We start from the raw sequence: 15,989 nt of genomic DNA, 5'->3' as shown, positions 1-15,989 counted from the left end.
TAACAGGATTAAAATCAAGACATTCCTAGGAAAAAAAAAGTTATCTTCTACCCAAGATAGAAGTGAATCTTCTTAACTAGGAGTGGATTAAGAGCTATGATAAAAACATATAAATTTCCCAATTCTATTAAGAGAAAGCAAGAGTCATAAAACTAAGAAAACCTGGCTTAGTATTGTGATTTCAGTTTGATCAGGAAATTTTAAAGCCATACTCCAGCACATTTAGCATTTCAAGTGAAAGCTCTCCAGTCAGAAGTACTGTCTCGTCCACTCTTTCATCATTCCTCCCTAAGACCCAAAGGCAAATTTGGCAAAATTTTTGCTGCAGCTCCTTCCTGACAGGCTCCTGCTGGAGAATACCTTAGAATATTTGGGACTGTGTTAGGCTGCCCACTGCTGGTGTCACCGATGGATAATGACACTAAAGTCATGTCCATTGGATAACCTGAGACTTTGCATAGACAGTGTGGGGGTTTGGGTCCCCTGCAGAGCACATGGATTGACTGAGACACCTGCTTGCCTCCCCTGCCTACAAAGAATTCTGTGTTTGTTCAGAGGGATTCGATACCAAGACATCCAACTGCGARCATGAGGCACAGGGAAATGTCTGAAGACATGACTGAATGCCAATCAGTTGCTTCCATGTTACTTCTATTCTTCCCAGTTCCCACTAATAAATATTTTCTGAGCTGAGTTACCTAGTGTTCAAAAAAGAGGTCTTTTTGCAAGAATATGTTGTAATGTTCTGGCATGAGAGCAGAAGACTGAATTTTAGGCATTGCTTATTCTTGAAGTTTTTAATCCTAGTTCCTGAAAAAATGCAGTAGGCACAAGTGGATGTTTCTACCAGACCTGGAACTCTCCTTTCAGCTGAAGATGAGTAATTTGGCAGAATGTAAATGCAAAATACATGAGATCAGAGAGAGAAAATACAGAAAAGGAAGGTTTYATTGTATCTTATCTCCAAGATTGCCTGACTATGGATTCTGGCCACTCTGATTTACTGTGTTCAGGCTCCTTGCTCAGGAACCTGCATGTAATAAAAGCAGAACTTAGGCAYTTTATTGGGTGATTTCAATGTAGCCCTTAATTTTTACATGGATACTCTGGAAAGGGAATAGGCTTGAATAAGACAGGTTCTTAGTAATCTACTAAAGGAAAAGAGATCTACTTCCAAATACATCTTTTAAATTGGACAGATAATAATGTGTCCCTGACCAGAAATGTCAAAAATTGAATGAAGTGTGAAGATATACTCAGACTGCATTCAACACTTATTCAACCAGAAGCCACATATGTTTCAGTTGTATTTTCTATACTCATCAGGCATAGGAAAGCATTTATAACATGAATGAGAACAATCACATAGGCAAGAGTCCTATTTTTCCTTCTGTTTCTTCTCAACTTGGTCATCCAAACCAAACCGTGTTTCACTCTTGTCAGTTGTTCTGCTGTTATTACAAATAAAATAAATACAGCCTGGGGTCTCTTCCCTGCTGTGCTTCTCTACCAGTGCCTGTAAGTGACACAGGCTGAAAGGAGAAGAAGCACTTGAGGTTTGTCACCCTGTCCCTTTTCCCGGTAAAGTGGACAGTTTGGCTTAAATGCTGATATAAGGACTTCCACTGATGTAGCAAAATACCAGACCAATTGAAAGGTRAGAAGCAAAGATTTATGTGGGGTTGCATATCAGATTAGTGATGTGGAGATTGATAATGGCTCTTAAGATTTTTCTTTTAATTAATTCCTATCCTAACTCCAAAATGTGTGAGTCTGTAACAAAATCAAGACTGTACTACATTGCAGTCTTATGAAAAATAACCTGAAGTACTGGATGAAGATAACAAGCCCTCTTATACATTCTTGTCTCTATGCACCTTAATAACCACCACACCTTTCTCTCAGAACAGACTGCTGAAAAATTAAATTAATACATAAGGGCTAAGTATTCGTGCCTACACACTACAAACCAGCTACTGTTATTTTCTAATTTTTGATTTGGTAGTTTGTGTTTAATTACATGGACATTCTTGCTACGAATGTTGAAAACTATGACTTACACGTCTCTGTTTAACTTTTCATTTTATGAAAGCTTACATATTTTCCTATCAGGTAGCCGTGTTGAAGGGCATGATTCAAATATAGAGAGTATTCAATTTTGTAGCCTGGTTTTATTTACTTCCTTGACTGTGAGATGATACATGAACAGCTTATTGGTTCAAAACCATGTCAGTCCTCTTCCTGCTATTTTGCTTCAAGAAGGTTAATCACTGTTTTACCAACACACTGACTTTGAAGAAGCCCTACATRTAGATTTCATTTTGAAAATATTTCTTTCAGTTATAAAAGTTTTGTAACATTAGTTAAACTCTACAAATCAAGATGGAGAAAGCATTTAGTAAGCATTCAAAGTTGTGTCTTGTTAATAACAACCTCTTCCCTAAACTAATGGGGCTGAACTGGAGGCAAAAATACTGCTCCCTTTGAAAAGGATGAACAGTCTAATAAATGACTCCTTTTAAGCAGATACTTTTTTTTTTTTTTTTTCATTGTAGCATATGCAAGTGCTGCCCTAGCTATGACACTGTGAACTTTCTTCTGAATACAAGCAAATATTTATTAATAACAAATGCTCACAAACTCTGCAGTGCAAGGAATAATGCTGCTAGTTTACCCTCAAAGATGAGGAAGTGACTGTGTAAGTCTGGGTGGGGAGCAGACTCCTGTCTCTCTGATTCCTTACCTGATAGCTGCATGCCTTACTTACTGTGTGTCAGGGGATGTATGAATGAATTTCAGTCAGAATGTAATTTGGGCCTCTGTATCTCACAGAGCAATATGATTTTGTTTGTATTGTGGCTAACAAGGCTGTAAATGAGATAACTCTCTGTTTAGTTATCATGACCCAGATAAGCTCTTTTAATGATTAACTGAAAAGAGTAGCTGATGAAAATATGGTTGTTTTCCAAACCTGTTTTATTTATGAAAAAATAAAATCTTATTGATTAAGAAAACAATATTAAGAGCTTTGCATAATTATGATGGGGAATGATGGTTCAACTCCACTAGAATTGTTCAACTMCACTGAAGGTGATTATTATCAATCCTATATTCAAAACACTTGGAAAAATTGTGAGCTTGTATGCAAAAATGAAATAGTTGAAACTAGCTGAAATGAAGGACATCTGCATTGCTACTTGGTTACTGAATTTCATGGATCACATAGAGGGATTTCAATGCAAGCTAAATTGAAATATCCTCGGACTGCAAAATATAAATGTGTTTCTTCTTACCTACTATTAGAATTCATAAAATCATAAAATGGCTTGGGTTGGAACACACTTTTAAGCTCATCAGTTCCAACACCTTCATCTAGGCCAGGCTGCCCAAAGGCCCTGCTCAAACACTTCCAGATGGGGGGCATCTTGTCTGGGCAGCCTGTTCCAGTGCCTYACTACCCTCAGAATTTTTTCCTAATATCTGATTTAAACTTGCCCTCTTTCAGCCTAAAGCCATTMCCCTTTTTCCCATAATGATAAATCTTTTTAAACAGTCCCTTTTCAGCTTTCCAGCTGGCCCCTTTATGTACTCAAAAGCTACAACAAGTTCACCCTGGAACTGCACTTCTCTGAACAGAGCAACCCATCTCTATCAGCTTGTCTTCACAGGAGACGTGCTCCAGCCCTCTCTGATCATCTTGATGACCTCCTCTGGTGTGGCTCAAGAAGTCTTTCTTAAGRTGGGGGTCCCAGACCTAGATGCTGTGCTTTAGGTGAAGTCTCATGCAATGAYTTCAGCAAGGTCTTTGACACTGTTTCTCATAAAAACCTAGTAGGCAAAGTCAAGAAACATGGACTGGGYGAGTGGACAGAACTGTAGTATAAAACTGGCAAGCTCAATCCTTGAGTCACAGATAGTTTTCTTTTTTTGAAAACAATATCTGTATTTCACTGGTTGTGTTAAGAGAACATCACTGCTCAGAAACTACAATTCATAGTGAGAGGAACCCCTCTTTTGGTTGAAGTACAGAACTCCAAGTCTGGGAGAACTGTTCAGCAAAACAAGTTATCCCAGGCTGGTCTCAGACATGTGGAGAGAGATAACAATTGTAGAAAATTCATTTCCCTTTCAATAAGTCTTCCAACAGGAGTTTTCATCTCTGCTTATTCACATTGGCTACTGCTAAATTAAATATTTATATCCTAAGTCTAAAGCAAGTATCAAAAGTGCCATCTAAAAATTCTGTTGTTATACGAAAAGCTCCTATCTCCTACCCCTAATTTGTTTGCAAAAGGAACACTCAGCACACAATAGCACAGTTGGCTGATAATGAACTTCAAGTAAGTCTTTGATATTCATAAACTTCTTTCAACACAGTTCCCAAAAGGAATTCATGTGGATATACTGAATACAAAAGACTATATTTTGATCACCAGCTTCTGTATATTTACATTGAAAAATTACTATAAATTTTAAGGCCACCATGGTGGCTGTTGCTTCTGAGAATTTGAGCATATGATTCTTGTGCTGCCTCATTCTCAATGTCACAGTTTCTTACTTTTCTGCTAAGGATTTTGTCACAGGTTTATGCCTCATGGTGAATTCATAAAATACCAAATGACAGAATTTTGCTCTTGCTATTTCAGTCATTTGACATTACCATATTCTTTTCATCTTTCCCTTGYTGTTTACCCCATAGCCTTTGCAGTAGTTCTCATCTGTGATTATCCCTTTCGTCAAAGAGAATCTCCCCAAAGACACATCTTCCAGGAAGTTTGGCAACATAAAATCTCTATCTGAAGTGTCTATTTTCTGGTTTATCGTTCACATAGCTTAGTGACACTGTGCCCTTAGTCACCTAGTTGCACTGCCTACCAGTTCTTGCTGGGATTGCAAGCTGAGCCATCTGAATGACATGACGAGGCTCTACCTGTCTGGTGTATGGTTCCAGTTACTTCATGGCACAAATTCTGAGAACAGTACAACCAGGAGGACTTCTCAGCAGGAAGGATCTGCACAAGCTACTTTTTGAACTTTCCTCACAAGTAATCAAAAAGCTTAGTTGCATCTGAAAGGGTTTCCAATAATTCTGTGAAGAGCAGGAAAAGCGTTTTTAATATATCTTCCTTCTTAATATAGTGCTGTAGGGCAATGTGTTTTACCTAGGATTTTATATGCTCCAAGAACAAACCTATGCATATTTCTGCACCTATGCCATGAAATTTGTTTCCATGGAAATACCAAAAACGTCTTATAAGTAAGAAGAGGCAAACCCTTTCAAGSAAAATAATATCTAGCTTCAGTCTCCATTCAACAGTCAAAATGAATTGTAGCCATTTTCATGCTTTATAGTGGCTTAATATCTTTGCTATACGCACACAGACCCCAGCTCATCCAGTTCAATGCATAATTTGAGCACAGCAATTCCAGCAACATMTCTGAGAAATCAGATTAAATTAAATTASATTAAATTAACCTTACTATTCTTTGGCTTTTCTTTCTGCCCTTCAATTTATTGGCAAAGAAGAATTTTCTAGATTAATTGGAGAGCTGACTATACTACTTTCTTCATAAACTTTAAAATTGCAGATGATTTATGACTGAGCATAGTGTAAGGATTAACCATTCAGATCAGGGAGAATTAAAAAAGAGCAACAGTAGCTTCCAACAGAGAGTGTCTTGGGTCCTGCTGTCTGCACAGCTTCTCCTGCTGGAGAAAAGAAGCTCACCTCAGGCAGATAGCTGTGGGAGAGCATGTAAAATAGTGTTCACATGCATGAGCATCTTCTCGATCTTGTAGTTTCTTTTGCTGTCATGAATTTTACTGGGTTATAGGCTTACTGAGGTTAGTCCCTTGAAGTTAAAGAAAGAGGCCTATTTTTTAATATCTCTATCYCCAGTTGAAATAACATACTTCTGAATTACTCTGCTATGAGATTAATCACAAAATCAAGAATAGGCATGATATCTGTAACCGAAATGGCTTATGGAGAGCTATTTGAAACCAATGCCCAAAGTTACCTCTTCAAAAAATACATTAACTAAAGATCATGAATATCATTGGTCTACATATATATATATATATATATATATATATATATATATATATATATATATATATATATATGTAACTTCTCTCTATTATTTAATTAATATGATGCAATTCTGTTTATAGGATACTTTCAAAGACTCAACCTTCTGGTCCCTGATGAACCCTACACACAAACGCTCATATTGTATGACGAGTTCCTAGGAGAATAAAACTACACAACTGCCAAGACTGAGTCCCTTTAAGATAAATACGGATATTGTGAAAGGTTAGCAGAAAAAAAACCCCAAAAAAMCCMAAAAAAATATTAATTTTWACATATTCCAGAGCCTAAAGACAAAAATTATTGAACAATGCAAAGCCACACTTGTCAAAATTGTTGAAGTACTATTTTTTCCTACGGGTACAAATATATCATTAAATTAAAAAAGTAAGGTATTTTGAAAATCATGGAAAATTGCATTTCTGGTTTTGGTTTAAGTGATAATTTGTCTGTTTAGTAATTGTCTGTGTACATTCATTAAGAAGCAAAGCAAATGCTTTTTCAGTCTGTCAGAACATGATAGATGAAGTAACTACCTGGAAAATTACACAGCGGAAGAACATGTGGATTAATATGATGCAAAAAATACAAGTTCCAATGCAGTGTATTCCCATAAAGATTTCCAAGACCAAGCTGTTGTAAAAACAAGTGCAAGTACTATGGGGTAAAATTTTCCAAAATATTAATGTAATTTACATTTCCAGTCTTGTTTTTAAATCATTGTTGCCTTAGAAATAATACTATCTTTTCAAAAGAAATCATTTTCTTTTTTTTTTTTTTTAACTCACATACAAATGTTATAGAAATAGGACTTACCATTCTAAATCAGAAAAGCCAGTTTTAAAAATTTTCCTCATTGCATAAGCACGTTTAATGGGAACATTTTGCCTCTATATGGTTACAGAACTCTGTATCCCAAAACGAAAGATCGATGGATTCCTCATATCAGTTTTTTCTACTACATTTCCTTGCAAAAAGTTACTAATGAATGTACTCATGATACACTCACACACTGGTATATAAGGAAAAAGACTAGGAAAGAACTTGAATTAAAGCTGGAGTAATAAGCTAAAGTAATAGAAAGTAATAAGCTAAGTAATAGAAATCAGAAGTTAACCTGAGAGAAAACAAAAAGGCAACATTTTGAGGCCCTACATGAGAGAACACTAAATGTCAACATTTTGAGGCCCTATATGAGTCAAAACCTGTTTAATAAAACACATCTAAGGATATGAAGCAATATAAGTTTATTAGTACAAATTCCAGTTTTCAGTTAAATGTTTTTATAAATAAATTCTTCTTACCTGTGATAGTTGCTTTGTTAATAGACGGTTGGCTACACATTGGTGATCGTCTATTAAAAAGGAAACAAAAAAAAATGTCTAAGCCTGATAAACTCACAGACAACTGAATCCTTGAACAACATAATAGAAAATATATTACCTAGGAAATTATTTGGACTCTGGCCTTTCCAAAGTTCATTCAGAACAGATATTTCTTTCTAGGAAGGGAATTCAGAAATTAAACCTCTCTGCAGATTTGGAACTCCAAGACACGAATATTTAGGAACATTCAGGTTCATTAAAAGCCTGCCTAATCATACCTAGAGCTTATACCTAGTTTGAAATTCATTATAATTGATTTATAAACATACAAAAAGACATTCCTTTCTTTACTACGCTAATTACTTCCAAGTTCTCGAGATGCATATTTTAGGTGAGGAAAGTGACTTCCCTACAACATTTGCCAGTGTAACTAGTGTTAACAGCGAYGCTCTAACAAGAGTGGAGAAAGATTGCATTTATAATACCTCATTTATAGTTTTGAACTACTGTGGATAAGTAGGGTATCATTACTTTGGATAAGTTAGGTAGAGCTGAACGATCAGATCATGCAAGCAGCTCTCAGTGAGTGCAGCTGTCTGTTTCATTTGCAAGACTCAGACTGTGCCTGAATGATCATCTTTGAATGATCTTAGACATATGACTAATTTACTGAAAATCAGGTAAGTTGCAAAAACCTACTCCAAGTTTTGCAAGGACAGCAGTGCAAGATCAATTAGAAGGCAAGGGGGCTGCTGTCTCAGCTGCCTAGTATAACATCTGCAGGAGATTAATAAACTTATTACTCATCAATGTTTCATGCGGGTTTGGTGGCACACACTGAAATCTGTAACATCTAATTGTCTTAGTTTACATTAAAAAAWGATCACTGCAAAAAAGTTCTCAGCAGCTGAAAAATGACACTCACTTGCTGGGTGCCCGGTCTTGTAAATTGGTTAGGGCAGCAAAGTTATTCCGGACAGTACGCAGGCTGGCCAGAACCTGGAACAAAAATAAAAAAAAAAAAAAGTGGTTTCAGTATAAATTTCTGCACAAGTGAGACTGTTCTACCTCTATTTTACTGTGCTGAAAGAAAAATGAAAATACATTGCAAAACCACTGTGAAAGGTTTYCCAAGCTGGTTAGTCTGGAGCTTTTGCTATTATTTAACAATAATATGTCTGTAATACAAGGGAAGTAGTTTGTTTCTGGTTTTTTTTTGGTTTTTTTTTGCTCCCCTCATAAACAACTCTATTTGTTTGAAGGCAGGCTGACTTGCAGGGGAGGAAAGTCTTTTACAGAATACTACTTATTTCTTTAAAATGACAATAAAAGCATTTGAATTTAGAAGATAATAGCCCCTTCAAGCCTAATAGTTCATGTATAAGAAATAATTACAGAATCTTCATTTGCAGTTCAGTACCCATTAACTCCAAAGACAACAGAAATGAGATTTTCTAGACCGCCAGGAAAAGTAAAAGTGTTTCCTCTAAAATGCACAGCTGATTTGGGGACTTAGTGCAGAAGGCCAGAGAAAAAGTATCCCCTAAGAAGGTGGGAAATGTCTTCAGGCTCTTACAAGCTTCACACTTTGGGAAAGACAGCCCAGAGGAACTACTTCCTTTCTGGACCTAATTTCATGTGAGCCAGCAGACAGTGAATGCAGTAGAGGAGTGTCTTGTTATAAGTAGCATAGGCACTCTCTTCTAAAGGCACTCAACAAATTTAGTTCTGTGTAAGGGCAAATTTAATTAATGTAATTACATGAACCTCTCTAACAAGGGAGAGGTAGTTCAGCTGATGTCAGAAAGGCATCATGAGCTGACTGGAACTAGGCTGCAAATGGGAGAAAGCAGCAACACTAATCACTGCTGTATCTTTGCAGAAGTTGACCATTTTTGTTTCTCAGCCCATTCTGGGCTGGTTTCCTGCTGAACCCATCTGAGGAATAACAAAAGCAGGAATGGGAAGCTGGGTTTCAGAGGTCTGAGTTGTGGGAGTGCACAACCCTGTTTTCATAGCACCTTAAATTCCTACCTAGGAGGTAGGAAAAGGTTAGGAGACTGAAGAAAAAGGAATAAATGAAAGCTTGTAACAAAAAATATTCAAGAACTAGCAATGTCTGGCAGTGTTTAAGCTTCGGATGCATTTACAAATGAGTTAAGATAACAAAAAAACCAAATGTCTAACTAAAGAGTATTATTTTAATTATGTTTTTCGTTCCAAAATCAGGAAGCAAACTGACTTATTTTTCATTCAGCGTGGATGAAAAATAATTATATATGCCATCAATTTTGCATGCTCAGGGTACAGTGGAGATTTCAGAGTACCTTTATAAAAAGCCCTTACTTAATCTTTTCTCTGCTAATAGAAGATGATGGCTTTATTCGTATAAATAACTTGATTTCAAATTATCAAGACTTCATCAAGTCCTATAAATACATCTTATTACAACATAATTTAATATATAATAAATTATTCAATAAATTTTAATTTAACAGCTTATTATTTGACCAAAGCAACCTGCATACTGGCTGAAGCTGCCAATTTATTCTTATCTGAGACTACTCTGTGGCTCAGCCTTTCTCTTTCCATTCACCTTCACATATGACTTCATAATTGCAGTGATTTGTCTATCATTCCTATCTATCTCACAGTTAAACCCATCATCATGAGTTCAAAGAATAGCAATGTTAACCTTTCATACTTTATAAGACATCTCTATTGTGAAAAATTGTGGCATTTTTATCTGAATTATAAAGAATTTTGAGCTGGTATTTCAGAAACCAGAGCCTGAATAGAAAAAACAAACACAKTTTTGCAAGGATCATAAGTGTTCTGGGTAAAATTTATCTCATGTCTAAAAATCACATTGTGTTTGATGCTTAAATGATGTTTAAGTGGAGAAATTATAATTAGGAAAAGTAGGAGTATAACAGGAATCAGAGATTTGTCTTAATCATGACTGCCTGCTACAATATTTGGAAAGAGATCAAAGGTGTTTATCATGATGCTGCACTTCAACTTTTCAAAAAGCATTAAGAAAGAGAGGTATAAATGAAAGAGTGGGAGGTTTTTGACTTTCTCTTGAGACACTTTTTTTTTTTTTCAAGTGAGCACATATAATAACAGCAACGGAAAATAACTGGTTTGGTCATTTTTGTCTTCAAATTACAAGACCATGTGAGAAATAGAGCAAAGCTGTGCCTACCTGAGCAAACGGCGTCACAATCAAGTCATCTCCATGTCTGAAAAAATGAGCAGAGTTCTAAGTTAGATATTACCAAAAAATTGCTACTTTAACAGAAAGAAAATAAGGTTTTACAATGCACTACAGGTAACTCCAGCTTTATTTTTCTGCAGTTACACTCTATTATTGTTTTACACATCCTTCGAAAAGCAAGCATCAATTTAGTTATTGCCCAGCTGCCTGTCAAGTCTATGGGACGGTTGATGGACCAGCCAGTTTCTGTACTGTGGGTTGGGAAGATGACTATCCAAATAGGACTTAATCTTCAGAGATTTCACCCCGAAGGATAGAGGTGAAAGTTCCCAAAGCAACTCTGTTGAGGGTTGTCAGCAGGCTTGTGAGGAATGATCAGCTGAGTAACTGTGGGTGGCAGGGCAGCCCATCACAGATGAATTAAAACACAGTAAAACTTGACTGGCTGAGACTTCTGTAGCAACAGGACGTGTGACCAAGTGAGTTTGCTGGGGCAATCTCACTTACAGGGGAATAATGCCAAGATGACASACTGCAGGGGAAAAGGGAAGAAGAGAAAATGGGGTTCCTTCTCTTCAGCACGGAAAACTGCCACTTGGAATGGTTGTCAAAATGAATSCCCAACATATGACACAAATGCACAAGATATTCACCAGTGCCACAAAGCACAAGGCAAGTCCTGAGTCATAGTTGTAACTGTCAAGYTCAGATTGGAAAAAAATATGAAAATAAGATTATCCTCCTTCTCAAAATATCTTGTGGGCTTCCTTATTGTAMTTAGTCCTTCCTGTTCTTTCCATTCAGCCCCTATTTGCCACACCTTGAATACAGAGGCACTTAAAAAGGTAACAACTATATATTCTTGGCTTTCTGCCCTGGAGGACTGTTTTCTTCCTCTTATGTATAATAGCATGATGCCACTTTTCTAATTTTCAAACTTCATTCTATTTGAGCTGTTTTTGGACTGCATTTCATTGGAGAACACTGATATCATACTGTAGCTCATTATTCTTTAGAAGAGACATGATTTAGTGGTAATTTATTGTGCTGAAATCAAGCCAGGACTTAATTTTCACTTTTCAAATCCTGCTTATGTCAAGAGCAACAATTCCAGAAATTATCGTTATTTTGGTGAATCTGATACTGAAAGTACAGMTATCCACAGCTTTAGCAAAATAATTATTGCTCTCACTAGACCCACTTGAACTGCAAAGCAATTTTAAAAATTGTGAATCTTTGATCCACATTGGGTCAGAAAATCTGAACAAAGTGAGAGTGTTCAAAAATGGAGCAGATGTGTCCAAAGAAACTGTGCTGATTGTACAGAAGAGAGAGYACATATGTTTCAAAATGCCATTGATGCACAGTGTACTAAACAGTGTAATAAACACTGCACTGTATGAGTGTCCTCCTGTTTCTAGATGACATGGGAGCTGATGGGTGATTCTGGATTCTGGACAGGATAGTGCCACATATCTGTATACAGAAGTAGCAAAAGGGAGTGTAAATCCTGCAGTATGTCACAAACTTCTAAATATAGACAGAGGTATTCAGCTTTTAAAGGTAGAATAAATAATTTACATCAGTTAAACTGTTAACTAGAATKTCTGACATACTTATTCACATCTTCAATTTTCAAAGGAAATACAAAGGTTTGAAAGCACAATAATTTTCTCATAGCCCCAAAATTTAGAATGATCAGTTCTCTACCATCAAAGAACACTGCTAAAGCACACAACAACCTGCATGAGATGAATGATTGTTACATAAAAAATAGCCAAATTTTCTTTACCAGACCAAAGATTATACACCTCATTGCAAGCTCTTTGCCACAGCAGTGATGAAGCCTAGACTTCTGAAATTTTTCTTGTTTTTGTTTCCTAACATTTCCTATATGACATACTTGAACTCACACCATATAACCTATGCTGAACCCCATCCTGGAGAAGAGATGAAGGTGCTGTATTAGGTCAGAAGTTAGTTCAACATGTTCAGTACAAAAGTTCTTCTTCCTTTCCTCAGGATTAGCATGAATTTTTCTCTTCTAATTACAGAACAGTAGTTAACTTTTCCCCTACTAACAAGGAATTTAGAGATGCATGGACATACGGAGAAGCAGACAGGAAGGTTAACACAAGGATAAGTCAGGGTGACTGTTTAACCTTTACTACRTAATTAAACTGTCATAATTTAATATAGCATCTAATGAGAGGAGTAACTAGGGAGATATTCTGCAGACCTGACAGGATACTGCTAAAGAAGAGTGGATTTTTTTTTATGATGGCCAGAAAAAAATCAAGATATCCACCAAGGAGAAGAAAATCTCAGGCTTTGGAGACCACTAGGAGTGTGAAGTACTTGCCTCTGTGGAGATTCACAGGGAAGGTCCTCAAGGTTTGTCTTTGTAAAGGCCATAGTAAACACAGATTAAGCTCTTCTAATCTTTCTATTACTATACCAACTGAGTGATCTTGGGAACATGTGTTGAAGTTGTGAGATATAAACGGATAAATAAGAACCCTGTCTTATGTAAATTGAGGGGAGAAAATGTATCACGCGTAGTTACACCAGTTTGACACAAATGTACCAGCTCACAGCATGTTCCAATTGGCACATATTACCAGTTAAAGAATTATCTTACTGGTTTGCCACACTCCTCCATTTGAATCAAAAACTCACTAATATCCCCAGCAGAAGTACTGACTGAKGATGCCAGTCAGGTCTTAAATCCAACTGTCATCATCTATGTTGGATTCTCTGACTACAAGCTTTGGGCACGGCCCATTTGAAAGAATAAAGCTGCCCACAGAATTGAGCAGCCCAAGGGACAGTGGCTGTATGGAATTCTTGAATGATGCTTCACATCAAGAACTGAGGCTTTCATCACATTGTCATATGAATTTACTCCATTTTTAAAGAATTGTATTTGGACGCCCTTTTTTTTTTTTTTTTTTTTTTTTTTACTGTACGAATAAAGCAAGCGTAAAAGTATGGGAAAATCCATACTGTCTATATACAATATAAGAAAATAAGAAAGAAGGGATTCTTCTCTTTATGTCAGAAAAATATTGCAGCCTCCTTTTGCAGTGTAAACATCTAGATTTGGATATAAACAGAGCATCCATTAATTTCTGTATACAAGGCTTATTCAAACTCACTGTCCAATAGCATATCAGAAATGCATCTTAGATGAGACATTTGTGTTTTGTTTCCATTTATTGTGGAACACAATTATTCCAGATGCAAAGCACAAATGAAGGACAGAGAGTAAGCTGATAGAGTATCCTAACTGCTAGGTTTKTTTTCTGTCCCAATAATATTTCATAGGTGAAGCCAAATATGCACAAACAAAACATATGAATTAAGTATGCTGAAATATTTCTCAGATTCAGATTTTAGCAGCAATGAAAGATGATTCTAGATTCCACCCTGATAGAAATGGAAACATCATATAATAGTACTAGAAGCTGTGCTTTGAGAACAGTGAGCAGTGGGTGCCTGCTCCATGCAGCTTGAGCTTTATCATCACCTGTATTTGGAAAATTCAAACGGGCTGGTTTGTAATACTGATTTTTTGGAATCAGAAATCAGTGCTCCAAGTCAGCCTATTCTGCAGGAAGAGTGCTTAAGTCATGTCATCTCAATTTTTAAAGACTTTGAGAACAATGTTCTACTCCTGAGATAGTTTGGGCTTTGTTTGAAAAGCCAAGAATGAATAAGTGGCAGCTCTTAATGTTTTGCCCACATTATGAAATGGGGTTACAGCTTCTCCTAGATAGCCAGTGGGTTATTAGTGATTTGCACCTCTTTGAAAGGATAAGTACAGTCTGGGGGAGGATCCGGCATCTAAGACAGGGGCTAGAGACTATGACACTGTGGGTAGGCTGGGATTTTGAGCTGAGAGAGCAAGCAATTAAAATTGATGTTTGAGCCATGAGCTGTAGAGGAGTGGGTTGTTTTTTCCAGAGCACTTATTTATTTCTGCGAACAAGTACGTAAAAGGATTGTTAAAAAGAGCTACTTGAAACCACAGAAATTAAATCCTGAATGAAGCAGACTCTCATCAACTATTATCTGAGTGTTTCAGAACACCACAATTTTCTATAACACTGTGCAGTTATGTCCTTCTGATACATCTGTCTAATTCAGAAACGCAGCTTGTCCTAATTAGTAAAAAAGTATATTGGGAGTTCAGTACAGTTCATTTAACTGAGCTTAACCAGATGAAGGAGGATTGGTTTGGAAAATCTACAGCACCAGAGAAGAAAGTCCACTATCCCTGCCAAAAGAAAGTCTGATWATAGTAATTCTCCTTGGAGTGTCTAACTAAGCAAGTGAGACTTTGAAAGACACACCAAAGGGAGAAAMCATTTCTCCAGCACAAATCTCACTACTAAAAACTTAGATATAAGCATTTCCAAAGACCCTGACTGACTTCATAGGGAGCACAAATCAAGTTACTCTACTGTAACATGTTGATGAAGAAAATAATTCTTGTCTGCCTTACAATCCGAGATCCAAAAAACCCCTCAAAACAAGTGTAGTTTATTACATCTGGCTAATATGCATACGTTATATACTAAAATAATTGGAATTTTATAGATACAGTTAATATTTTGTACAAGAAAGTAGTTTGAATTTTCATGTAATCTTTTTGGTATCTCAGGTCCTGAACATACATTAGATTAGGTCTGAAAGAAGCTTTTCAAGTTTTGGAACCTGCCCTRTTGCAGCCATCACTGTTAGGTTACCCAAACTGCAATCTTGAATTCAAGTTGCACTACACTAGCACCTAAAGTGAGCAGCTCTCTCAAGACTTGGAAAGACAAAAAGATTTTGTCTGTTACAGACTAAGGAACTAGAAAGGAGCAGTGTTAGCAATTCCAAATCAGMGCTTCGAGGTTTAATCCAGGGACTATCAGCTAATATTATCCAGCTACCTGAGCACCTTACTGTGCATCAATAGCACCATTTCACAGCACCTGTGCTTTTGAACAAACTAATAAAAAGATGTTGCTGGGATACAAGTGCAACTAACTAGGTCTCAGTGATAGTGGTCTGAACCAAGACCCATCAAATCCAGAAGCTTAATGCAGAATTGCTGGATGAGCTGGAATCAGAACTGGCTGACTAAGTCAAAAAAGAGGAAATATTACTATTCTTTTTCCCCATTCTGTATAACATGCTGTAGGAACAGTGCTAGGCTTCTTCCATCTCCCATGAAAGTCTCYTAACACCTTGGGGAGAGTTTGAGAACCACCAGGACCTCTCATGCCAGACTTCTTTGCTCAGAAGCTTAAATCTTTTCCAAAGAGACTGCGCTCACACATCTGACGTGTGTAATCTGTCTGA

The 15,989-nt window shown here is 36.7% G+C and overlaps 1 protein-coding gene across 1 annotated transcript in view; it reads right to left on the bottom strand.

Annotated features, from left to right (window-relative positions):
- LOC130588753 (cAMP-specific 3',5'-cyclic phosphodiesterase 4D) overlaps positions 1-15,989 on the bottom strand; it is a 312,296-nt gene that overhangs the window by 75,724 nt on the left and 220,583 nt on the right. Inside the window, exons 3-5 of the mRNA XM_057389661.1 lie at positions 10,626-10,662; positions 8,343-8,416; positions 7,397-7,446 (exon numbers count right to left, since the gene is read on the bottom strand). Coding sequence (XP_057245644.1) covers positions 7,397-7,446; positions 8,343-8,416; positions 10,626-10,662 — 161 coding nt within the window. The remainder of the gene's footprint in view (positions 1-7,396; positions 7,447-8,342; positions 8,417-10,625; positions 10,663-15,989) is intronic.

The sequence above is a fragment of the Malurus melanocephalus genome, unplaced genomic scaffold (assembly GCF_030028575.1).
Source record: "Malurus melanocephalus ecotype Western Australia unplaced genomic scaffold, MMel_1.1 scaffold_18, whole genome shotgun sequence".
In the NCBI taxonomy this organism is placed as follows: Eukaryota; Metazoa; Chordata; class Aves; order Passeriformes; family Maluridae; genus Malurus; species Malurus melanocephalus.
The sequence above is the reverse complement of the archived record's forward strand: the minus strand, read 5'-3'. Positions and strand labels throughout refer to the sequence as shown.